General features: G+C 50.6%; 1 protein-coding gene across 1 annotated transcript in view; it reads right to left on the reverse strand.

The window, feature by feature from the left end:
- LOC134916650 (killer cell lectin-like receptor subfamily F member 2) overlaps positions 1-26,436 on the reverse strand; it is a 265,368-nt gene extending 238,932 nt beyond the window's left edge. Inside the window, exon 1 of the mRNA XM_063920621.1 lies at positions 26,330-26,436. Within this exon, the coding sequence (XP_063776691.1) occupies positions 26,330-26,411 (82 nt within the window). The 5' untranslated portion in view covers positions 26,412-26,436. The remainder of the gene's footprint in view (positions 1-26,329) is intronic.
- Between the last annotated feature and the right edge of the window lie 1,145 nt (positions 26,437-27,581).

The following is a 27,581-nucleotide window of genomic DNA, read 5'->3' on the forward strand; positions in this document are numbered from 1 at the left end:
TTTTGGTGTCGTTTTTTGGGTAAAGTGACTGGGAACCCCAATTAGTGCACCGCGTCCCCTCGCATAGATCGCTTCGCTCGCCATGCTTCGGGCATGGTGCCTTCGCTCCGCTACCGCTTCGCTCGGCACAGATTACCGTTCCAATCGTAGTCCACGTGGATCGTAAAGTATGGAAAAATTCCCCAAAAGAAAAAAAAGCAAAAAAACTCATGTCGACCTTTTCCGACCATGTCAATGTCGACAAATAGCGGTCGACCTAATTACTGTCGACCATAATATGGTCGACTATGTGAACGGATACCGCAGCAGAGGAGTTTGAGCAGAGCACCGCTGGGGGCATATGTATCTGGCACCTCTGGGGGGCATTCATGTATCTGGCACCACTGGGGGCATATATATCTGGCACCACTGGGGGCATATGTATCTGGCACCACTGGGGGCATATGTATCTGGCAGCACTTGGGGCATTTATGTGTCTGGCACTGTGGCCGGAGAGACCAACCAGCCACACGTGTAATGGCGGCTGCGGCACTGAAGGTGTTAATCCTCGTGCCCGGCGCCATATTAAGGGACAATGGGCGCTTGGCGCCACTTTAAAACTGTGCACTGGTGCTAAGCACCATCTTTAAATGTATTGTGGGTGCTAGGCACCGGGTATTTATGTTTAATACTGTGTTTTCACCAATGTTATATTTAAGGCAATAGGCACAGTTGTAAGATTGCACATTTACATTGCAGCAAATGCCAGCACTTAGAAGGAATGTGTAAGCTGTGTTGGTTTTAAAATGCATTTACGTTTGAGGACAAATGGCTTGGAAGCTTCTCACCTAGGGATTGAGATGCTGATGACCCTGGCACCTGGAAAGGGGTGTATGGACAAGCCATTTCTTTGAGATTGAGATGTGTCCCTGTGTAACTTTATAGACACATGCAGGTGAAAGGATTTGTTGCTGTCTTCTCTGAATATTGTGTGAACTGGGTTTGCATGGAGATGTTAGAGGAGACAGGAACATGTTAATCAGATTGTGTTTCACAAATGCAAACTAGTGGGTTTTGTGTAACAACAGTTTGATGTAACATTTCTTAGGCTGCATTATGTGTGATGCAGATTATGTTTCATTCACAATATAAGAACGTTGTCTATGTGTGAGAGGGTGAATGCAATTGAAATGCAAGTTATATTTACATGTGTGAAAGAGACAGGAACATGGTAATCAGATTGTGTTTGGGAAAGCCACTGGTCTGGTTATATATAAGAAGAGGAGCAGGAATGTGCTTTATCCAATTCTTAACTTTTGAAATGTAAACTTGTATTTCTTTATATTTTCTGCGATAACCTGATTGGTTGGAGAAGACAGGGAGGGCTTACCCCCCTGTGGTACTGTGTGTAGAACTGGGATAAAAAGAGGATGCCTGTGAGCCTCCAAGTGGATTGTAACATCTTCTTCTGCTGAAAAAAGATCTTGATTGTATGCTGTTGCCCCTAGCAATAGGGAGGAGCCTTTTTAAAGGTTATTTGAGCAATAAACACCTTTGCCTCAAGAAGACTGCTTCATCTTGTGACCAACAGGGTTAGGCCAAACCTAGCCCCGTTCTCCGGCTGTCCAGGGAAGCACCTGACGTCTCCAAGCTCCGCCTTCCGCCAGCTACCGGTAGAGGCCTAGCAAGTGGCTAGTGGGGATTCGTCGACACCACACAGGTGTGGTAAAGCAGTGCGTCGGCACATATAGAGCAGAACCGTGGTTCCAAACGCCACGGCAGGTTAGGAGTTTGGTGGTGGCAGCAAGAACCCGCCCACAGCGCAGTGGGTGGAGTCAGTAACAGGCGGTTACTGACGGTAAGCGGGAATCCCCTATGTGGTCAGGCCTCGTGCGGCTTGACCTTCCATTCTGTGCGCAGTCAACGGGACGCGGAAGCTGCGAGTGCTTCCGTACGGTATCGTCCTGTCACAGGCACCGCTGGGGGCATTCATGTATCTGGCACCACTGGGGGCATATGTATCTGGCACCGCTGGGGGCATATGTATCTGGCAGCACTTGGGGCATTTATGTGTCTGGCACCGCTGGGGGCATTCATGTATCTGGCACCACTGGGGGCATATGTATCTGGCACCGCTGGGGGCATATGTATCTGGCAGCACTTGGGGCATTTATGTATCTGGCACCGCTGGGTGCATTTGTGTATCTGGCACCGCTGGGTGCATTTGTGTATCTGGCACCGCTGGGGGCATTTATGTATCTGGCACCACTGGGGGCATTTATGTATCTGGCACCTCTGGGGGCATTTATGTATCTGGCACCTCTGGGGGCATTTATGTGTCTGGCACCTCTGGGGGCATTTATGTATCTGGCAGCACTGGGGGCATTTATGTATCTGGCACCACTGGGGGCATATGTATCTGGCACCACTGGGGGCATTTATGTATCTGGCACCTCTGGGGGCATTTATGTATCTGGCACCTCTGGGGGCATTTATGTATCTGGCACCGCTGGGGGCATTTATGTATCTGGCACCACTGGGGGCATTTATGTATCTGGCACCTCTGGGGGCATTTATGTATCTGGCACCACTGGGGGCATTTATGTATTTGGCACCTCTGGGGGCATTTATGTATCTGGCAGCACTGGGGGCATTTATGTATCTGGCACCACTGGGGGCATATGTATCTGGCACCACTGGGGGCATTTATGTATCTGGCACCTCTGGGGGCATTTATGTATCTGGCACCACTGGGGGCATTTATGTATTTGGCACCTCTGGGGGCATTTATGTATCTGGCAGCACTGGGGGCATTTATGTATCTGGCACCACTGGGGGCATATGTATCTGGCACCACTGGGGGCATTTATGTATCTGGCACCTCTGGGGGCATTTATGTATCTGGCACCGCTGGGTGCATTTGTGTATCTGGCACCGCTGGGGGCATTTATGTATCTGGAACCACTGGGGGCATTTATGTATCTGGCACCTCTGGGGGCATTTATGTATCTGGCACCTCTGGGGGCATTTATGTGTCTGGCACCGCTGGGGGCATTCATGTATCTGGCACCACTGGGGGCATTTATGTATCTGGCACCGCTGGGGGCATATGTATCTGGCAGCACTTGGGGCATTTATGTATCTGGCACCACTGGGGGCATTTATGTATCTGGCACCGCTGGGTACATTTATGTATCTGGCACCACTGGGTGCATTTGTGTATCTGGCACCGCTGGGGGCATTTATGTATCTGGCACCACTGGGGGCATATGTATCTGGCACCACTGGGGGCATTTATGTATCTGGCACCGCTGGGTGCATTTATGTATCTGGCACCGCTGGGGGCATTTATGTATCTGGCACCACTGGGGGCATTTATGTATCTGGCACCACTGGGGGCATATGTATCTGGCACCACTGGGGGCATTTATGTATCTGGCACCGCTGGGGGCATTTATGTATCTGGCACCACTGGGGGCATATGTATCTGGCACCACTGGGGGCATTTATGTATCTGGCACCGCTGGGTGCATTTATGTATCTGGCACCGCTGGGGGCATTTATGTATCTGGCACCACTGGGGGCATTTATGTATCTGGCACCACTGGGGGCATATGTATCTGGCACCACTGGGGGCATTTATGTATCTGGCACCGCTGGGGGCATTTATGTATCTGGCACCGCTGGGGGCATTTATGTATCTGGCACCACTGGGGGCATATGTATCTGGCACCACTGGGGGCATTTATGTATCTGGCACCGCTGGGTGCATTTATGTATCTGGCACCGCTGGGGGCATTTATGTATCTGGCACCACTGGGGGCATTTATGTATCTGGCACCGCTGGGGGCATTTATGTATCTTGCACCACTGGGGCATTTATGCATCTGGCACCACTGGTGGCACTTATGTATCTGGCACCGCTGGGGGCATTTATGTATCTGGCACCGCTGGGGGCATTTATGTATCTGGCACCGCTGGGGGCATTTATGTATCTGGCACCACTGGGGGCATTTATGTATCTGGCACCGCTGGGGGCATTTATGTATCTGGCACCGCTGGGGGCATTTATGTATCTGGCACCACTGGGGGCATTTATGTATCTGGCACCGCTGGGGGCATTTATGTATCTGGCACCGCTGGGGGCATTTATGTATCTGGCACCACTGAGGGCATTTATGTATCTGGCACCACTGAGGGCATTTATGTATCTGGCACCGCTGGGGGCATTTATGTATCTGGCACCACTGGAGGCATTTATGTATCTGGCACCGCTGGGGGCATTTATGTATCTGGCACCACTGAGGGCATTTATGTATCTGGCACCACTGAGGGCATTTATGTATCTGGCACCACTGAGGGCATTTATGTATCTGGCAGCACTGGGGGCATATGTATCTGGTACCACTGGGGGCATTTATGTATCTAGCCCAGTAGGTGGTGCTAAACACACCCCACTGATGGTGCACCCCCTAATAAAATGTTCTGCGCACGCCTATGGACATGGGAGAGACATTGCAATGTGAGGGACTCATGGAAATAATAAAGGAAAATAACAAAAGATAGGACAGAGGAGAAACAAAGAAAACACAGAATGATAAGGAGAGAACGAAGAGGAGAAGAAAGGGAAGGCAGCTGGTAAATAAGGAATAAAATAGAGGAATGAAATAGGAAGACAGCCCGCAGAGCCTCAGATACGCAGAGCCTCAGATACGGAGAGCCTCAGATACGCAGAGCCTCACATACGCAGAGCCTCAGATACGGAGAGCCTCAGATACGCAGAGCCTCACATACGACTACTGATTGACAGGCCGCGGCATTCGTACATGTGAGATACCGCCGCACAGGTATCAGACCAGTGTCGGAGCAGCGTTCCGTGCTGAATGACCCCCTTAGTTCAGTGGCAAGTCTTGTAGAAGTCGTTTCCTCAAATGACAAAGTCGCAGTTGAAAAGATATAGAGTCTAATAATCTCCTATTCCCAATGCACTTTATAGTGACAGAACGCTGACCGCCAGCCAGGCAGCCCAGGATGTGGTAGCGAGAGGTAGGTCGCCACCGGCATTACTCACTTCTTTCTATTCCTGTTTTCTGGTTTCCAGTTGATGAATAAATAGTATTTGCTGGAGGCTCTGGGGGGGGGGGGATTCAGACCTGTATACTGCCTCTGGGGGGGGGGATTCAGACCTGTATACTGCCTCTGGGGGGGGATTCAGACCTGTATACTGCCTCTGGGGGGGGATTCAGACCTGATTGTAAATGAGATAAATATTATCACAGCTACGATCAGTCACGCTGACATGCGGGGGGACGCCCGGCACAGAGCTAATCCGCCCCGCATGTCAGTGCCGCCCCCCCCGCACAAGTACTAAAGCATCTCACAGCGGCAATGCTTTTGTACTTGAAGAGTAACTCCCGGCCAGCGCAGCTCTTGCGTGCTGACAGGGAGTTACTCGTCTCTGTGCTGGTCGCAGCGGCTGCGTGTAACGTCACGCAGCCGCTGCGGCCTGCCCACACGCCGTGCCGCCCCCTCCCGCCCAGTGTCAATCAGACATAGGCGATCACTGGGCTACGACAGCCGTCGGTTGCCTGGCATGCACCGGCGCACTGCGGCGCCAGTGCATGCGCACTTCTGACCTGATCGCTGTACTGCTATGAACGGCAGCGTGCGATCAGGTCAGAATGACTCCCCCCCCATATACCATACCTATATACTGTCTATATACTGTGGGGGTGATTCCGAGTTGTTCGCTCGCTAGCTGCTTTTAGCAGCATTGCACACGCTAGGCCGCCGCCCTCTGGGAGTGTATCTTAGCTTAGCAGAAGTGTGAACGAAAGATTAGCAGAACTGCAAATAGAAAAATCTTAGCATTTTCTGAGTAGCTCCAGACTTACTCACAGATTGCCATCAGCTCAGGCCGTTTAGTTCCTGGTTTGACGTCACACACACGCCCTGCGTTCGGCCAGCCACTCCCCCGTTTCTCCAGAAACTCCCGCGTTTTTCCCTGACACGCCTGCGTTTTTTCGCACACTCCCAGAAAACGTCCAGTTTCCGCCCAGAAACACCCACTTTCTGTCAATCACACTCCGATCACTTCAACGATGAAAATTCTTCGTTAGGACGTGAGTAAATCTACTAAGTATTGTGCTAAAATACTTAGCACATTCGCGCTGCGTACCATGCGCATTTTCGCCTTAATCGCTCTGTTGCGAAAATCAGCAACGAGTGAACAACTCGGAATGACCCCCAGTGTACGTTCATAATCCCCCCCTCACCTCCTTAGTACATAATACATCTTCTTTCCCAAATAAACATTTCTTTTTGTTTGGAAAACATTACGTCATAGGTTTTTTGGGGGGAAATGTTAGAATGTGACATCCTGATATGTTGAAATCTTTAAATCTAGTCATGTGACAGTATATAGCAGAAGTGGAGGGGAGACTATACGCGTCACTACAAAGGGAATTAGGGGCCTAATTCAGGCCTGATCGCAGCAGCAAAATTGTTCTCTAATGGGCGAAACCATGGCCCTCATTCCGAGTTGATCGCTCGCTAGCTGTTTTTAGCAGCCGTGCAAACGCATAGTCGCCGCCCACGGGGGAGTGTATTTTCGCTTTGCAAGTGTGCGTTCGCATGTGCAGCCGCGCTCTGCAAAAACAGTTTTTGCAGTTTCTGAGTAGCTCTGAACTTACTCAGCCGCTGCGATCACTTCAGTCTGACGTCAGACACCCGCCCTACAAACGCTTGGACACGCCTGCGTTTTCCCTACCATTCCCAGAAAGCGGTCAGTTGCCGCCCACAAACGCCTTCTTCCTGTCAATGTTCTTGCGATCGGCTGTGCGAATGGATTCTTCGTTAAATCCATAGCTCTGCAACGATCTGCATTGTACTCGTACGATGCACGTGCGCATTGCGGTGCATATGCATGCGCAATAGAGACCTGATCACAGCGCAGCGAAAATCGGCAGCGTGCGATCAACTCGGAATGACCCCCCATGTGCACTGCAGGGGGGCAGATATAACATGTGCAGAGAGAGTTAGATTTGGGTGGGTTATCTTGTTTCTGTGCAAATTAGATTGCAGATTGAACTCACCACACCCAAATCTAACTCTCTCTGCACATGTTACATCTGCCTCCCCTGCAGTGCACGTAGGCCCTCATTCCGAGTTGATCGCTCGCTAGCTACTTTTAGCAGCCGTGCAAACACATTGGGGGTCATTCCGAGTTGATCGCTAGCTGCCGTTGTTTGCAACGCAGCGTTCAGGCTAAAAATCAGCATTTCTGCGCATGCGTATGGAGCACAGTTCGCACGCGCGACGTACTTTCACAAAAGCCAATATAATTTTACACAAGCTCTAGTGACACTTTTCAGTCGCACTGCTGATCGTTCAGTGATTGACAGGAAGTGGGTGTTTCTGGGTGGTAACTGAATGTTTTCGGGGTGTGTGTGTAAAAACGCAGGCGTGCCCGATAAAAATGCAGGAGCGGCTGGGGAAAAGGGTGGAGAGGCTGGCCGAATGCAGGGCGTGTTTGTGACGTCAAAACAGGAACTAAACGGACTGAGGTGATCGCAAGGTAGGAGTAGGTCTCGAGCTAAGAACACGCCCTGCGTTCGGTCAGCCACTCCCCCCGTTTCTCCAGACACTCCCGCGTTTTATCCTGACACGCCTGCGTTTTTACGCACACTCCCAGAAAACGGTCAGTTTCCGCCCAGAAACACCCACTTCCTGTCAATCACACTCCGATCACTTCAACGATGAAAAATCTTCATTCGGACATGAGTAAATCTACTAAGTTATGTGCTAAAATACTTAGCGCATGCGCACTGCGTACCATGTGCATGTACATTTTTGCCTTAATTGCTCCTTTGCGAAAATCGGCAACGAGCGAACAACTCGGAATGACCCCCAATGTCTCCAGTATAGTATCATATACACACAATGGTGGTCATTCCAAGTTGTTCGCTCGCTGCTATTTTTAGCAGAATTGCTAATAGGCTAAAATCCGTCAGTTCTGCGCATGCGTATGCACAGCAGGGCGCACGCGCTAAGCAATATTACACAAAACTATGCTATTTTACTCACGGGCGAACTAAGCTTTTCAGTCGCTGTGTTGATCAGTGAGTGAATGACAGGAAAGGGGTGTTTCTGGGTGGTAACTGAGCGTTTTCTGGGAGTGTGCGGAAAAACGCAGACGTACCAGCAGAAAACGCAGGAGTGGCTGGAGAAACGGAGGAGTGGCTGGCCGGACGCTGGGCGTGTTTGTGACATCAAACCAGGAACTAAACGGACCGAGGTGATCGATATCTAGAAGTAGGTCTGGAGCTACTCAGAAACTGCCGTGAAATAATTAATACCAGAACTAAGATACACTCCCAGAGGGTGGCGGCTTTGCGTTTGCATTTCCTCTAAAAGTAGCTAGCGAGAGAACAACTCGGAATGACCCCCCAATGTCTCCAGTATAGTGCCAGATACACAGAATGACCCCAGAAGTTCCAGATAGGCATGAAATGCCCCTCAGCAGTGCCAGTTATACATGTCCCCACAGTGCCAGATACATATATGTCCCTCAGCAGTGCCAGTTATACATGTCTCCACAGTGCCAGATACATATATACCCCCAGTGCCAGATACATATATGTCCCCACAGTGCCAGATACATATATGTCCCTCAGCAGTGCCAGTTATACATGTCCCCACAGTGCCAGATACATATATGTCCCCACAGTGCCAGATACATATATGTCCCCACAGTGCCAGATACATATATGCCCCCAGTGCCAGATACATATATGTCCCTACAGTGCCAGATACATATATGTCCCTCAGCAGTGCCAGTTATACATGTCCCCACAGTGCCAGATACATATATGTCCCCACAGTGCCAGATACATATATGTCCCTCAGCAGTGCCAGTTATACATGTCCCCACAGTGCCAGATACATATATGTCCCCACAGTGCCAGATACATATATGTCCCTCAGCAGTGCCAGTTATACATGTCCCCACAGTGCCAGATACATATATGTCTCTACAGTGCCAGATACATATATGCCCCTCAGCAGTGCCAGTTATACATGCCCCACAGTACCAGATACATATATGTCCCTACAGTGCCAGATACATATATGCCCCTCAGCAGTGCCAGTTATACATGTCCCCACAGTGCCAGATACATATATGTCCCCACAGTGCCAGATACATATATGTCCCTCAGCAGTGCCAGTTATACATGTCCCCACAGTGCCAGATACATATATGTCCCCACAGTGCCAGATACATATATGTCCCTCAGCAGTGCCAGTTATACATGTCCCCACAGTGCCAGATACATATATGTCCCCACAGTGCCAGATACATATATGCCCCTCAGCAGTGCCAGTTATACATGCCCCACAGTACCAGATACATATATGTCCCTACAGTGCCAGATACATATATGCCCCTCAGCAGTGCCAGTTATACATGTCCCCACAGTGCCAGATACATATATGTCCCCACAGTGCCAGATACATATATGTCCCCACAGTGCCAGATACATATATGTCCCCACAGTGCCAGATACATACATGTCCCCACAGTGCCAGATACATATATGTCCCCACAGTGCCAGATACATATATGTCCCTACAGTGCCAGATACATATATGTCCCCACAGTGCCAGATACATATATGTCCCCACAGTGCCAGTTATACATGTCCCCACAGTGCCAGATACATATATGTCCCCACAGTGCCAGATACATATATGTCCCCACAGTGCCAGATACATATATGTCCCCACAGTGCCAGATGCATATATGTCCCTACAGTGCCAGATACATATATGCCCCCACAGTGCCAGATACATATATGTCCCCACAGTGCCAGATACATATATGTCCATACAGTGCCAGATACATGTATGTCCCCACAGTGCAAGATACATATATGTCCCTACAGTGCCAGATACATATATGTCACCACATATGCCCCCAGTGCCAGACACATTATGCCCACAGTGCCAGATACACATGCCACACAGTGCCAGATACACATGCCCCACACAGTGCCAGATATGCCCCCAGTGCCAGATACACATATGTACCTACAGTGCCAGATACACATATGTCCCTACAGTGCCATATACACATATGTCCCTACAGTGCTAGATACATATATGCCCCCAGTGCCAGACACATTATGCCCACAGTGCCAGATACACATGCCACACCCAGTGCCAGATATGCCCCCAGTGCCAGATGCACATGCCCCACCCAGTGCCAGATATGCCCCCAGTGCCAGATACACATGCCCCACAGTGCCAGATATGCCCCAGTGCCAGATACACATGCCCCACAGTGCCAGATATGCCCCAGTGCCAGATACACATTCCCCACAGTGCCAGATACACATGGCCCACAGTGCCAGATATGCCCCCAGTGCCAGATACACATGTACCCACAGTGCCAGCTATGCCCCCAGTGCCAGATATACATGTCCCACCCAGTGCCAGATACACATGTACTTATAGTGCCAGATATGCCCCCAGTGCCAGATACACATGTCCCCATAGTGCCAGCTATGCCCCCAGTGCCAGATATACATGTCCCACCCAGTGCCAGATACACATGTACTTATAGTGCCAGATATGCCCCCAGTGCCAGATACACATGTCCCCATAGTGCCAGCTATGCCCCCAGTACCAGATACACATGTCCCCACCGTGTCAGCTATGCCCCCAGTACCAGATACACATGCCCCACAGTGCCAGATATGCCCCCAGCCCCAGATACACATGTCCCCACAGTGCCAGCTATGCCCCCAGTACCAGATACACATGTCCCCACCGTGTCAGCTATGCCCCCAGTACCAGATACACATGCCCCACAGTGCCAGATATGCCCCCAGCCCCAGATACACATGTCCCCACAGTGCCAGCTATGCCCCCAGTACCAGATACTGTCAAAGTCGAAAAATATTGCAGTACACACATCACTTACAAACTACACACAGATGGCCTCCGTGCGCATACTTGTTCTGCTGTGCATGCGCATATTCGCAATTTGCGTATGGTCGCTCCCGCTGACCTGCGTATTAGCACGTGGTATGAGTATTTTGTGAACGCATGGAAAAGCCATCAAAACACATTACATATTTAATCCAAATAGTGTACATTTAACACATAGTCCCCCTGTACCACAGCAGCAAGTTACAACAGTTTAAATGGTTTCAGAACAAAGGGATTCACCTTTACAGGATAAGAGGGAACAGACTAAGGTTATAAGGTGGTGTTTGGTATCCAGCTGTAGGGTATTTTAAGGGTAACATTCCGGTGTTTGTTTGCAGAAGATCACATGCTCCTGCGGATAGTTATGTGCAGGAGCAGAATATAGATATAAACTGTATTTACTGTACATTAGGTATGCGGCGGGAACTCAGAGGAGACCACCCATCTGGAACAGACATCGCCCACCTATTCAAACCAACCTATGACCTCTCCTGTACTGTAAATGAACATCCCTGTGTCCAATGGACAAAGAGATTACAGTGTCCATTGTGTTAAGTTTTGGAAGATTGTATAAACAGAGCCTGCTGCAGGCCCAGTCTCTCTCTCTCTCAAGACTCTTAAAGTTATCTATCTAGATGACCGAGGACCAGACTGGGTAGCGCGGCGAAATCCAAACATGTACCATTGACTGCAGCCATTATTCTTTTGTATTGTATTGTTTTGTTATTGTAACCCCCTTTTAGTAATAATATGCTGTGGTGTCAGAACCCAGCAGTTTAATCACAATCTAGTGTCGTGTCTTCCTTTCCCTGCTAAGGTTTAAAGTGTATTATCATCGCATGCATACCTGTTAAGGGTTCACGGTGTATCTTTGAGTGTGTACGCGCTGTGTGTACTTTGCACAGCCAGCGCGGCGTTTGTACGCAAAGTCCGTACACGGTACGGGACTCTGTACGCTAATGGTGTAATAAGTACGTAGGTTGTGGATTAAGTATAGCGGCCGCAATGGCTTCATTTAAAGTATATGAAATGTCTTTTTAAAGTGTTGGTTTTATTCCTGTACGTAAATTAGCATTTACAATACACATGTACCCACAGTGCCAGAGCTGCTCCCAGTACCAGATACACAGTACCCCACACAGTGCACCCCCCCAAAGTGCTGCTCACCGCGCTGCTGCCGATGGTTCTCTTGGGCGAGGAGGCTGTTGCTGCTGTGTGTGAGGGTGGGGAGAGCGCAGCGTGTGTCAGTGTCCGGAGTCTTACTGGTACGCTGGGGCCGCGGGGCTGGCTTCCTTGGCGTTGTGCGGGCAGCGGCGGAGGTGGGTTGCTGCGCCGGATCTGTGGGCAGCAGTAGCGGCGGTGAGGGGGGTCCGCTCGTGGCGGCGGGACGCCGCTACAGCGAGTCGCTCTTGCTGAGCCGTTGCTAGGAGACCAGGGGCAGTGAGCAATGTGGCTTTGCAAAAAGGTCTGCATTACTGGGCGCCGCCATGTTGGAGACCAAGTTTTAAGCATAGTTCCTGTTTCCTGTTTTTTCCAGCCAATCCAGGGGAAGCTCTCCCTATAAAAGGGGGCTGGTTTAGGACAGGGACGCCAGTGCTTCAAGTTACAACCCTGTTGTAGGTGCTTTAGCCTGTGCTCCCAGGATTCCTGCTGTATCTTGGTTCCTCCTGATCCTGCTTGGTCGGTTCTCTGTTGCTGCTGCAGCCCTGCCGTTTCTTGCCTGCTACTGCCTGTCGAAGCGCTCCTGGAAAACCCGGTCCAGTAAGACTTTTTGGGCACAGTCGGCCCCGGGTCTTCTGCCTCATCTTTCAAGCCACACTCCACAGATCTCCTTCACCAGCCACGCCTTTGTACCACGACCATAGCCTGCAGATTATTATCTTCAGCCTCGTTTTCCAAACCACAGTCCACAGTCCTTGTCTCCAGCCACGTCTTCAACCACCATCCACAGTTCCACAGTTCCTCATCTACAGTCTCGTCTTTCAAATCACAGTCCACAGTTCTTCGCCCCCAGCCACGTCTTTAACCATCGTGCACCAGCCTCGGTTCCCTACCTCAGCCCTGTACATAATAAATACTTTCCATTGACTCTCAAACCCCGCCTACGTTCTTCATTGCTCCGTGTCCCATGCGAAGGAACTATATCCAGCCCCCTCATCTGGTTCATTCACAGCCTGCTACCTCCTCGGGCAAATCTCAGCTGCCGGATCCTCAAACTTTGCTAGACGTGACAGCGTGCACCTCTACTTCCCCTCAGTCTCCCGTTAGGCGCCAATCAAAGCTCGCAGTTCGGCAGCCAATGAGGAGCCTCAGCTGCCAGTCCGCAAGCTCTGATTGGCTCACGGGCCGGCGCCGCTTACGTAGGTGCTTGTGGAAGGCGGCCGGCGGACATACGCTGCGACTGCAGTGCAGGGACTTGGATCCAGGCAGGGCAGGTTCCAATATGGCGTCGCGAGCTAGCAGCGCTCATTAAGTGTGGCGCCCTGTTTGGCCGCTCTATTGGAACGTGCCTGGAGCTTGACCTGTGTTTAACAACAGATATACGTATACAGGCCCTCACTCCGAGTTATTCGCTCGCTAGCAGATTTTAGCAGCATTGCACACGCTAGGTCGCCGCCCTCTGGGAGTGTATCTTAGCTTAGCAGAATTGCGAATAGAAAATTCTTAGCAGTTTCTGAGTAGCTCGATACTTACTCCTACACTGTGATCAGCTCAGCCCGTTTCGTTCCTGGTTTGACGTCACAAACACGCCCAGCATTCGCCCAGTCACTCCCCCTGTTTCTCCAGACACTCCTGCGTTTTATCCTGGCACGCCTGCGTTTTTCCGCACACTCCCAGAAAATGGCCAGTTTCCGCCCAGAAACACCCACTTCCTGTCAATCACACTCCGATCACTTCAACGATGGAAATTCTTTGTTCAGACGTGAGTAAATCTACTAAGTTTTGTGCTAAAATACTTAGCGCATGCGCATTTTTGCCTTAATCGCACCGTTGCGAAAATCGGCAACAAGCGAACAACTCGGAAAGACCCCCACAATACTTTACATTGGTTACTGATGACAAAGGGCCTCATTCAGATCTGTTCGCTCCATGCAGTTTATCACAGCCCTACGAACAGGGTACTACTGCGCATGCGTATTCACCGCAATGCGCAGGGCGCCGCACGGGTACAAACAGAATCAATGTTTTTTCACAGGTTCTAGCGACGCTTCCATTCGCATGGCCGTTCGCAAGGAGATTGACAGGAAGGGGGCGTTTCTGAGTGTCAACTGGGAGTGTTTGGAAAAACGCAGGCGTGTCGGGGAAAACAGAGGCGTGGCTGGGCGTTCGCTGGGCGGTTGTGTGACATCAAATCCGGACATGAATAGGCTGAAGTGATCGCAAGCGCTGAGTAAGGTCACTACACTGAAACTGCACAAACTGTTTTTGCAGAGCTCGGCTGCAAATGCGTTCACACTTCTGCTAAGCTAAAATACACTCCCCTATAGGCGGCGTCTGTCTGTTTGCAGCGCTGCAAAAAAATAGCTAGCGAGTGACCAGATCTGAATGAGGCCCAAAGATCCAGCTTATACTCTATTACATATTAGTCCCAGTTGTCCTGCATAGGTCCCCAAAGCGGGGACAGGAAAATAATAAAAGTTTTAGTATTTCCTATTTACATTTGCATATCATTCAGTCCAAGTGCTGACCTACAGTCACATACCATACCCTCCTTTTTTTATGGTCTGTACCGATTTTTACCTCTCCAAACATTGAAAGTATAGGAAAAGGGACGTGACCACGCCCACTTTACTCGTGGCCACGCCCCTTCCAAAATTTGTGCTGTTTTTTTGGGGTCATTCGGAGTTGATCGCTCGCTAGCAGTTTTTAGCAGCCGTACAAACGCTATGCCGCCTCCCACTGGGAGTGTATTTTAGCTTAGCAGAAGTGGGAACAAAAGATTCCCAGAGCGGCTACAAAGTTGTTTCGTGCAGTTTCAGAGTAGCTCCACCTACTCAGCGCTTGCGATGACTTCAGACTGTTCAGTTCCGGATTTGACGTCACAAACACGCCCTGCGTTCGCCCAGCCATGCCTGCGTTTTTCCTGGCACACCTGCGTTTTTTCGAACACTCCCTGTAAACGGTCGGTTGACACCCAGAAATGCCCACTTCATGTCAATCACTCTGCGGCCAGCAGTGCGACTGAAATGCATCGCTAGACCTTGTCTGAAACTACATCAGCCATTGTGAAAGTACGTTGCGCGTGCGCATTGCGCCGTATAAGCATGCGCATTTTTTTTTCTTCATCGCTGCTCAGCGAACATTTTCATCTAGTGATCAACTCAGAATGACCCCCTTTATGTGTATAATGGGCCTAATTCAGACCTGATTACCAGCAGGCGATTTTTGCAGCGCTGCAATTAGATAGTCGCCGCCATAGGGGAGTCTATTTTAGCTGTGCAAGTGTGTGAACGCACGTGTATCAGAGCGGTACAAACAGATCTTGTGCAGTCTCTGCGCAGCCCAGGACTTACTCAGCTGCTGCAATCACTTCAGCCTGTTCGGGACCGGAATTGACGCCAGACACCCGCCCTGCAAACGCCTGGACACACCTGCGTTTTCCAACCACTCCCTGAAAACGGTCAGTTGCCACCTACAAACGCCCTCTTCCTGTCAATCTCCTTGCGATCGCCCGCGCAAATGGATTCTTCGCACAAATCAATCGCTGGGCGGCGATCCGCTTTGTACCCGTGCGACGCGCCTGCACATTGTGGTGCATACACATGCGCAGTTTAGACCTGATTGCCCGCTGTACGAAAACGCAGCCTAGTGATCAGGTGTGAATTACCCCCAGTGTTGGAGGGTGTGTATAGTCGGTCTGCTGGTTTATGTGATACGGTATGACGGAGTGAAGAGTGTCCTGTTCTGGAAAGCAGTGAATACAGAATCACTGGAGCAATACAAGAGACCGCTCATCTGAAGATCAGCTGTCCCCACAATTCCTATCATCGGTGCTCTAGTAGTGGTGAAACAGCGCAGCAGTCTGCCATGGTAGTGCTAGTGCGCAAGTGTGATCGTGGTGCACAAGAATACTGTGTCCAGACTCCAGCAGAAGGAGGTGACCAGGGGCAGATGGATCTGATTGTGTCCTCATCACAACTCAAAGCTCAATGACCCTTAGAAATGCGGGGCCCTGGCCAGCTACCCAATGTGCCTATATGTTAAGATGCCCCTGTACTGGGCACAGAGGGGAAATCTACCTAGCCTGCCCTGTGTGTCCTGTGATGTGTAGGAGACGTGTCCTGTGATGTGTAGGAGACGTGTGTCCTGTGATGTGTAGGAGACGTGTCCTGTGATGTGTAGGAGACGTGTCCTGTGATGTGTATGATACATGTCCTGTGATGTGTAGGAGACGTGTCCTGTGCTGTGTAGGAGACGTGTCCTGTGCTGTGTAGGAGACGTGTGTCCTGTGATGTGTATGATACATGTCCTGTGATGTGTAGGGGACGTGTGTCCTGTGATGTGTATGATACATGTCCTGTGATGTGTAGGAGACGTGTCCTGTGATGTGTATGATACATGTCCTGTGATGTGTAGGAGACGTGTCCTGTGATGTGTAGGAGATGTGTCCTGTGATGTGTAGGAGATGTGTCCTGTGATGTGTAGGAGACGTGTCCTGTGATGTGTAGGAGACGTGTTCTGTGATGTGTAGGAGACGTGTGTCCTGTGCTGTGTAGGAGACGTGTGTCCTGTGCTGTGTAGGAGACGTGTGTCCTGTGATGTGTAGGAGACGTGTGTCCTGTGCTGTGTAGGAGACGTGTGTCCTGTGATGTGTAGGAGACGTGTCCTGTGATGTGTAGGAGACGTGTCCTGTGATGTGTAGGAGACGTGTGTCCTGTGCTGTGTAGGAGACGTGTGTCCTGTGATGTGTAGGAGACGTGTGTCCTGTGCTGTGTAGGAGACGTGTGTCCTGTGCTGTGTAGGAGACATGTGTCCTGTGATGTGTAGGAGACGTGTCCTGTGATGTGTAGGAGACGTGTCCTGTGATGTGTAGGAGACGTGTCCTGTGATGTGTAGGAGACGTGTCCTGTGATGTGTAGGAGATGTGTCCTGTTATGTGTAGGAGACGTGTCCTGTGATGTGTAGGAGACGTGTGTCCTGTGATGTGTAGGAGACGTGTGTCCTGTGATGTGTAGGAGACGTGTCCTGTGATGTGTAGGAGACGTGTCCTGTGATGTGTAGGGGACGTGTCCTGTGATGTGTAGGAGACGTGTCCTGTGATGTGTAGGAGACGTGTGTCCTGTGCTGTGTAGGAGACGTGTGTCCTGTGATGTGTAGGAGACGTGTGTCCTGTGCTGTGTAGGAGACGTGTGTCCTGTGATGTGTAGGTGACGTGTGTCCTGTGATGTGTAGGAGACGTGTCCTGTGATGTGTAGGAGACGTGTCCTGTGATGTGTAGGAGACGTGTCCTGTGATGTGTAGGAGACGTGTCCTGTGATGTGTAGGAGACGTGTCCTGTGATGTGTAGGAGACATGACCTGTGATGTGTAGGTGATGTGCCCTGTGATGTGTAGGAGACGTGTCCTGTGATGTGTAGGAGACGTGTCCTGTTATGTGTAGGAGACGTGTCCTGTTATGTGTAGGAGACGTGTCCTGTTATGTGTAGGAGACGTGTCCTGTGATGTGTAGGGGACGTGTCCTGTGATGTGTAGGAGACGTGTCCTGTGATGTGTAGGAGACGTGTCCTGTGATGTGTAGGAGACATGACCTGTGATGTGTAGGAGATGTGTCCTGTGATGTGTAGGAGACGTGTGTCCTGTGATGTGTAGGAGACGTGTGTCCTGTGATGTGTAGGAGACGTGTCCTGTTATGTGTAGGAGACGTGTCCTGTGATGTGTAGGGGACGTGTCCTGTGATGTGTAGGAGACGTGTCCTGTGCTGTGTAGGAGACGTGTGTCCTGTGATGTGTAGGAGACATGTCCTGTGATGTGTAGGAGACGTGTGTCCTGTGCTGTGTAGGAGACGTGTGTCCTGTGATGTGTAGGAGACATGACCTGTGATGTGTAGGAGATGTGTCCTGTGATGTGTAGGAGACGTGTCCTGTGATGTGTAGGAGATGTGTCCTGTGATGTGTAGGAGACGTGTCCTGTGATGTGTAGGAGACGTGTCCTGTGATGTGTAGGAGACATGTCCTGTTATGTGTAGGAGACGTGTCCTGTGATGTGTAGGAGACATGACCTGTGATGTGTAGGAGATGTGTCCTGTGATGTGTAGGAGACGTGTCCTGTGATGTGTAGGAGACGTGTCCTGTGATGTGTAGGAGACGTGTCCTGTGATGTGTAGGAGACGTGTCCTGTGATGTGTAGGAGACGTGTCCTGTGATGTGTAGGAGATGTGTCCTGTGATGTGTAGGAGACGTGTCCTGTGATGTGTAGGAGATGTGTCCTGTTATGTGTAGGAGACGTGTCCTGTTATGTGTAGGAGACGTGTCCTGTTATGTGTAGGAGACGTGTCCTGTTATGTGTAGGAGACGTGTCCTGTGATGTGTAGGAGACGTGTCCTGTGATGTGTAGGGGACGTGTCCTGTGATGTGTAGGAAACGTGTCCTGTGATGTGTAGGAGACGTGTCCTGTGATGTGTAGGAGACATGACCTGTGATGTGTAGGAGATGTGTCCTGTGATGTGTAGGAGACGTGTGTCCTGTGATGTGTAGGAGACGTGTGTCCTGTGATGTGTAGGAGACGTGTCCTGTTATGTGTAGGAGACGTGTCCTGTGATGTGTAGGGGACGTGTCCTGTGATGTGTAGGAGATGTGTCCTGTGATGTGTAGGAGACGTGTCCTGTGATGTGTGGGAGACGTGTCCTGTGATGTGTAGGAGACGTGTCCTGTGATGTGTAGGAGACATGACCTGTGATGTGTAGGAGATGTGTCCTGTGATGTGTAGGAGACGTGTGTCCTGTGATGTGTAGGAGACGTGTGTCCTGTGATGTGTAGGAGACGTGTCCTGTTATGTGTAGGAGACGTGTGTCCTGTGATGTGTAGGAGACGTGTCCTGTGATGTGTAGGAGACATGACCTGTGATGTGTAGGAGATGTGTCCTGTGATGTGTAGGAGACGTGTGTCCTGTGATGTGTAGGAGACGTGTCCTGTGATGTGTAGGAGACGTGTGTCCTGTGATGTGTAGGAGACGTGTCCTGTGATGTGTAGGAGACGTGTCCTGTGATGTGTAGAGGACGTGTCCTGTGATGTGTAGGGGACGTGTCCTGTGATGTGTAGGGGACGTGTCCTGTGATGTGTAGGGGACGTGTCCTGTGATGTGTAGGAGACGTGTCCTGTGATGTGTAGAGGACGTGTCCTGTGATGTGTAGAGGACGTGTCCTGTGATGTGTAGAGGACGTGTCCTGTGATGTGTAGGGGACGTGTCCTGTGATGTGTAGAGGACGTGTCCTGTGATGTGTAGAGGACGTGTCCTGTGATGTGTAGAGGACGTGTCCTGTGATGTGTAGGGGACGTGTCCTGTGATGTGTAGGAGACGTGTGTCCTGTGATGTGTAGGGGACGTGTCCTGTGATGTGTAGGAAACGTGTGTCCTGTGCTGGGTAGGAGACGTGTGTCCTGTGATGTGTAGGGGACGTGTCCTGTGATGTGTAGGAGACGTGTCCTGTGATGTGTAGGGGACGTGTCCTGTGATGTGTAGGGGACGTGTTCTGTGATGTGTAGGAGACGTGTCCTGTGATGTGTAGGGGACGTGTCCTGTGATGTGTAGGGGACGTGTCCTGTGATGTGTAGGAGATGTGTCCTGTGATGTGTAGGAGACGTGTCCTGTGATGTGTAGGGGACGTGTCCTGTGATGTGTAGGATATGTGTCCTGTGATGTGTAGGAGACGTGTGTCCTGTGATGTGTAGGAGACGTGTCCTGTGATGTGTAGGAGACATGACCTGTGATGTGTAGGAGATGTGTCCTGTGATGTGTAGGAGACGTGTGTCCTGTGATGTGTAGGAGACGTGTGTCCTGTGATGTGTAGGAGACGTGTCCTGTGATGTGTAGGAGACGTGTCCTGTTATGTGTAGGAGACGTGTGTCCTGTGATGTGTAGGAGATGTGTCCTGTGATGTGTAGGAGACATGACCTGTGATGTGTAGGAGATGTGTCCTGTGATGTGTAGGAGACGTGTGTCCTGTGATGTGTAGGAGACGTGTGTCCTGTGATGTGTAGGAGACGTGTCCTGTGATGTGTAGGAGACGTGTCCTGTGATGTGTAGGAGACGTGTGTCCTGTGATGTGTAGGAGACGTGTCCTGTGATGTGTAGGAGACGTGTCCTGTGATGTGTAGAGGACGTGTCCTGTGATGTGTAGGGGACGTGTCCTGTGATGTGTAGGGGACGTGTCCTGTGATGTGTAGGGGACGTGTCCTGTGATGTGTAGGAGACGTGTCCTGTGATGTGTAGAGAACGTGTCCTGTGATGTGTAGAGGACGTGTCCTGTGATGTGTAGAGGACGTGTCCTGTGATGTGTAGAGGACGTGTCCTGTGATGTGTAGGAGACGTGTGTCCTGTGATCTGTAGGAGACATGTCCTGTTATGTGTAGGAGACGTGTGTCCTGTGATGTGTAGGAGACGTGTCCTGTGATGTGTAGGAGACGTGTCCTGTGATGTGTAGGAGACATGACCTGTGATGTGTAGGAGATGTGTCCTGTGATGTGTAGGAGACGTGTGTCCTGTGATGTGTAGGAGACGTGTCCTGTGATGTGTAGGAGACGTGTCCTGTTATGTGTAGGAGACGTGTCCTGTGATGTGTAGGAGACGTGTCCTGTGATGTGTAGGAGACGTGTCCTGTGATGTGTAGGAGACATGACCTGTGATGTGTAGGAGACGTGTGTCCTGTGATGTGTAGGAGACGTGTGTCCTGTGATGTGTAGGAGACGTGTGTCCTGTGATGTGTAGGAGACGTGTCCTGTGATGTGTAGGAGACGTGTCCTGTTATGTGTAGGAGACGTGTGTCCTGTGATGTGTAGGAGACGTGTCCTGTGATGTGTAGGGGACGTGTCCTGTGATGTGTAGGGGACGTGTCCTGTGATGTGTAGAGGACGTGTCCTGTGATGTGTAGAGGACGTGTCCTGTGATGTGTAGGGGACGTGTCCTGTGATGTGTAGGAGACGTGTGTCCTGTGATGTGTAGGGGACGTGTCCTGTGATGTGTAGGAAACGTGTGTCCTGTGCTGGGTAGGAGACGTGTGTCCTGTGATGTGTAGGGGACGTGTCCTGTGATGTGTAGGAGACGTGTCCTGTGATGTGTAGGGGACGTGTCCTGTGATGTGTAGGGGACGTGTCCTGTGATGTGTAGGAGACGTGTCCTGTGATGTGTAGGGGACGTGTCCTGTGATGTGTAGGGGACGTGTCCTGTGATGTGTAGGAGATGTGTCCTGTGATGTGTAGGAGACGTGTCCTGTGATGTGTAGGGGACGTGTCCTGTGATGTGTAGGATATGTGTCCTGTGATGTGTAGGAGACGTGTGTCCTGTGATGTGTAGGAGACGTGTCCTGTGATGTGTAGGAGACATGACCTGTGATGTGTAGGAGATGTGTCCTGTGATGTGTAGGAGACGTGTGTCCTGTGATGTGTAGGAGACGTGTGTCCTGTGATGTGTAGGAGACGTGTCCTGTGATGTGTAGGAGACGTGTCCTGTTATGTGTAGGAGACGTGTGTCCTGTGATGTGTAGGAGATGTGTCCTGTGATGTGTAGGAGACATGACCTGTGATGTGTAGGAGATGTGTCCTGTGATGTGTAGGAGACGTGTGTCCTGTGATGTGTAGGAGACGTGTGTCCTGTGATGTGTAGGAGACGTGTCCTGTGATGTGTAGGAGACGTGTCCTGTGATGTGTAGGAGACGTGTGTCCTGTGATGTGTAGGAGACGTGTCCTGTGATGTGTAGGAGACGTGTCCTGTGATGTGTAGAGGACGTGTCCTGTGATGTGTAGGGGACGTGTCCTGTGATGTGTAGGGGACGTGTCCTGTGATGTGTAGGGGACGTGTCCTGTGATGTGTAGGAGACGTGTCCTGTGATGTGTAGAGGACGTGTCCTGTGATGTGTAGAGGACGTGTCCTGTGATGTGTAGAGGACGTGTCCTGTGATGTGTAGAGGACGTGTCCTGTGATGTGTAGGAGACGTGTGTCCTGTGATCTGTAGGAGACATGTCCTGTTATGTGTAGGAGACGTGTGTCCTGTGATGTGTAGGAGACGTGTCCTGTGATGTGTAGGAGACGTGTCCTGTGATGTGTAGGAGACATGACCTGTGATGTGTAGGAGATGTGTCCTGTGATGTGTAGGAGACGTGTGTCCTGTGATGTGTAGGAGACGTGTCCTGTGATGTGTAGGAGACGTGTCCTGTTATGTGTAGGAGACGTGTCCTGTGATGTGTAGGAGACGTGTCCTGTGATGTGTAGGAGACGTGTCCTGTGATGTGTAGGAGACGTGTCCTGTGATGTGTAGGAGACGTGTGTCCTGTGATGTGTAGGAGACGTGTGTCCTGTGATGTGTAGGAGACGTGTGTCCTGTGATGTGTAGGAGACGTGTCCTGTGATGTGTAGGAGACGTGTCCTGTGATGTGTAGGAGACGTGTCCTGTGATGTGTAGGAGACGTGTCCTGTTATGTGTAGGAGACGTGTGTCCTGTGATGTGTAGGAGACGTGTCCTGTGATGTGTAGAGGACGTGTCCTGTGATGTGTAGGGGACGTGTCCTGTGATGTGTAGGGGACGTGTCCTGTGATGTGTAGGGGACGTGTCCTGTGATGTGTAGGAGACGTGTCCTGTGATGTGTAGAGGACGTGTCCTGTGATGTGTAGAGGACGTGTCCTGTGATGTGTAGGGGACGTGTCCTGTGATGTGTAGAGGACGTGTCCTGTGATGTGTAGAGGACGTGTCCTGTGATGTGTAGAGGACGTGTCCTGTGATGTGTAGGGGACGTGTCCTGTGATGTGTAGGAGACGTGTGTCCTGTGATGTGTAGGGGACGTGTCCTGTGATGTGTAGGAAACGTGTGTCCTGTGCTGGGTAGGAGACGTGTGTCCTGTGATGTGTAGGGGACGTGTCCTGTGATGTGTAGGAGACGTGTCATGTGATGTGTAGGGGACGTGTCCTGTGATGTTTAGGGGACGTGTCCTGTGATGTGTAGGAGACGTGTCCTGTGATGTGTAGGGGACGTGTCCTGTGATGTGTAGGGGACGTGTCCTGTGATGTGTTGGAGATGTGTCCTGTGATGTGTAGGAGACGTGTCCTGTGATGTGTAGGGGACGTGTCCTGTGATGTGTAGGATAAGTGTCCTGTGATGTGTAGGGGACGTGTCCTGTGATGTGTAGGGGACGTGTCCTGTGATGTGTAGAGGACGTGTCCTGTGATGTGTAGAGGACGTGTCCTGTGATGTGTAGGGGACGTGTCCTGTGATGTGTAGGAGACGTGTGTCCTGTGATGTGTAGGGGACGTGTCCTGTGATGTGTAGGAAACGTGTGTCCTGTGCTGGGTAGGAGACGTGTGTCCTGTGTTGTGTAGGGGACGTGTCCTGTGATGTGTAGGAGACGTGTCCTGTGATGTGTAGGGGACGTGTCCTGTGATGTGTAGGGGACGTGTCTTGTGATGTGTAAGAGACGTGTCCTGTGATGTGTAGGGGACGTGTCCTGTGATGTGTAGGGGACGTGTCCTGTGATGTGTAGGAGATGTGTCCTGTGATGTGTAGGAGACGTGTCCTGTGATGTGTAGGGGACGTGTCCTGTGATGTGTAGGATATGTGTCCTGTGATGTGTAGGGGACGTGTCCTGTGATGTGTAGGGGACGTGTCCTGTGATGTGTAGAGGATGTGTCCTGTGATGTGTAGGGGACGTGTCCTGTGATGTGTAGGGGACGTGTCCTGTGATGTGTAGGAAACGTGTGTCCTGTGCGGGGTAGGAGACGTGTGTCCTGTGATGTGTAGGGGACGTGTCCTGTGATGTGTAGGAGACGTGTCCTGTGATGTGTAGGGGACGTGTCCTGTGATGTGTAGGGGACGTGTCCTGTGATGTGTAGGAGACGTGTCCTGTGATGTGTAGGGGACGTTTCCATGTGATGTGTAGGTGACGTGTCCTGTGATGTGTAGGAGATGTGTCCTGTGATGTGTAGGAGACGTGTCCTGTGATGTGTAGGGGACGTGTCCTGTGATGTGTAGGATATGTGTCCTGTGATGTGTAGGGGACGTGTCCTGTGATGTGTAAGAGACGTGTGTACTGTGAAGTGTATGAGACGAGTGTCCTGTGATGTGTAGGAGACGTGTCCTGTGATGTGTAGGGGACGTGTCCTGTGATGTGTAGGGGACGTGTCCTGTGATGTGTAGGAGACGTGTCCTGTGATGTGTAGGAGACATGACCTGTGATGTGTAGGGGACGTGTCCTGTGATGTGTAGGGGACGTGTCCTGTGATGTGTATGATACGTGTCCTGTGATGTGTATGATACGTGTCCTGTGATGTGTAGGAGACGTGTCCTGTGATGTGTAGGAGACGTGTCCTGTGATGTGTAGGGGACGTGTTCTGTGATGTGTAGGAGACGTGTCCTGTGATGTGTAGGGGACGTGTCCTGTGATGTGTAGGGGACGTGTCCTGTGATGTGTAGGGGACGTGTCCTGTGATGTGTAGGAGACGTGTCCTGTGATGTGTAGTGGACGTGTCCTGTGATGTGTAGGGGACGTGTCCTGTGATGTGTAGGGGACGTGTCCTGTGATGTGTAGGGGACGTGTCCTGTGATGTGTAGGGGACGTGTCCTGTGATGTGTAGGGGATGTGTCCTGTGATGTGTAGGATACGTGTCCTGTGATGTGTAGGATACGTGTCCTGTGATGTGTAGGAGACGTGTCCTGTGATGTGTAGGGGACGTGTCCTGTGATGTGTAGGATACGTGTCCTGTGATGTGTAGAAGACATGACCTGTGATGTGTAGGAGACGTGTGTCCTGTGATGTGTAGGGGACGTGTCCTGTGATGTGTAGGGGACGTGTCCTGTGATGTGCATGATACGTGTCCTGTGATGTGTATGATACGTGTCCTGTGATGTGTAGGAGACGTGTCCTGTGATGTGTAGGAGACGTGTCCTGTGATGTGTAGGAGACGTGTCCTGTGATGTGTAGGAGACGTGTCCTGTGATGTGTAGGGGACATGACATGTGATGTGTAGGAGACGTGTCCTGTGATGTGTAGGAGACGTGTCCTGTAATGTGTAGTAGACATGACCTGTGATCTGTGATGTGTAGGGGACGTGTCCTGTGATGTGTAGGAGACATGACCTGTGATGTGTAGGAGACGTGTCCTGTGATGTGTAGGAGACGTGTCCTGTGATGTGTAGGGGACATGACCTGTGATGTGTAGGAGACGTGTCCTGTGATGTGTAGGAGACGTGTCCTGTGATGTGTAGGGGACATGACCTGTGATGTGTAGGAGACGTGTCCTGTGATGTGTAGGAGACGTGTCCTGTGATGTGTAGGAGACATGACCTGTGATGTGTAGGAGACGTGTGTCCTGTGATGTGTAGGGGACGTGTCCTGTGATGTGTAGGGGACGTGTCCTGTGATGTGTATGATACGTGTCCTGTGATGTGTATGATACGTGTCCTGTGATGTGTAGGAGACGTGTCCTGTGATGTGTAGGAGACGTGTCCTGTGATGTGTAGGAGACGTGTCCTGTGATGTGTAGGGGACATGACCTGTGATGTGTAGGAGACGTGTCCTGTGATTTGTAGGAGACGTGTCCTGTAATGTGTAGTAGACATGACCTGTGATGTGTAGGGGACGTGTCCTGTGATGTGTAGGAGACATGACCTGTGATGTGTAGGAGACGTGTCCTGTGATGTGTAGGAGACGTGTCCTGTGATGTGTAGGGGACATGACCTGTGATGTGTAGGAGACGTGTCCTGTGATGTGTATGTGGGGTTGTGGGGGGGTGTATTTTGGGGGAAATGAAGGGAGAGAACTGCATTTTATCAGTGCTCATTTTCCTCTGTCTGCACCTATGAAACAGACTCTTTCTGTCCTATGATACAGTTAATAATGTTTCATACAGGAATATAGTGCTTACAGCAAGTAACCATCTATCTATCTATCTATCTATCTATCTATCTATCTATCTATCTAGTATATATATATATATATATATATATATATATATATAATTCGAAAGGTTATACCGGCACTCCAAAATATAAGAGATTTCTTTGCTGCGGTGCCCTCCAGGTCAGTTGATGACAAAAACAGGATAAGGAAATCGGTGGCACTCAAGCAGACTGATAGATGCAAAATAGTGTCCCTTTATTCGCTATATATATATATATATATACTTAGTCATAATACAATGTATATATTGGAAATCTCACCTTCTGGAACCACGGAGATAGAATTGTCTTGTGACTTTTCTTTCCTGGTGAAGTTCATCTCAGCATAGGCGATGTGGTCCATGGTGCGACCTGCTCTGCGCTCTCCTGAGGTCGGACGCCGGTGAGAAGTGAGACACCAGAGAGGGAACTGCTGTGTAATAATATGGTGACTGCAGAGCAGGATATAGGGAAGCTGTACTGGCATATACACGCACACATACACTGTATAGAAGTGCAGTCTGAGTATTCCGCCCCCTTAGTGCTAGTGTGAGCTGCACGTGCAGCCTGGGTTAGGACGGAGTTTCCGCCATGAGGATAAAGCGCGTCTTCAGCACTGGCGTATCTGTAACGGGTGCAGTGTGTGTAGAGCACATGGGTCCCCGAGTCCAGGGGCCACATAGCCCACACTGCACCCATTTCTTTAACACTCTCCTCTCCGGAATCGGCGGCAGCAACAGATCACAAATGTCCAGGAAAATGGCGCGTGGGCATTTTCCCGGCGTTTTGTGCATGCGCAATAGAGAAGCCACTTGGAAAATGGCCGTTGCACAAATTTTTCTTTAGAGATCTGTGCACGTTTATTAGATTGTCAGCTCCTAGTTCTGGCTGCCGGCTAGAGAGAAGAGGGTCCGTGTTCAGCCTCCGCCCGGGCCTCTTCTCTCTTATAACGCCCCTGGTGTTCAGGACAGTAGGACTGTAATCAACACGATGGACCAATCGGAGCCCTAACAAAACCCATCATTGTGCAGTATGTCATGTAATAAACAATATTTACCAGGAGGTAACTCCCAGCAAAACATAGGAGCGCTGTCTGAACCAATCAATGGAGACTACACATTAAATTTATTTTGTATTTATTCAGTAAACATTCACAAAAAACACATACTGCTGCAGCATACAATAAAATCACATTAAACAACCGATATTAGACACTAGGTGATTAATTGCACCCTGCGGACGCTCTTCACACCGTCGTACGGGACTACGCCCCCTTAACTCTTGCAATATTTGTATTATATGGAGTATTACCTCCAATCATAATTGTGTGAGTGGTTAAATATTCCACGGATAAAGGGCATGTGATGGTTTAGGGGTCGTAGCCCCTTGCAATGGCGTGAACAGCGCACACAGGGCCTGATGAATCACCTAGTAGGGGCTGTGGTTGGGGCAGTGGTGGATGCGGGGTAGTCGCAGATGGAGGAGGGGGTCCGGGGGTGCCGTGTTTCGGAGGGGAGGCGGTTGTGGTGGTGCT

Source organism: Pseudophryne corroboree, chromosome 1 (genome assembly GCF_028390025.1).
Source record: "Pseudophryne corroboree isolate aPseCor3 chromosome 1, aPseCor3.hap2, whole genome shotgun sequence".
NCBI classification, from domain to species: Eukaryota; Metazoa; Chordata; class Amphibia; order Anura; family Myobatrachidae; genus Pseudophryne; species Pseudophryne corroboree.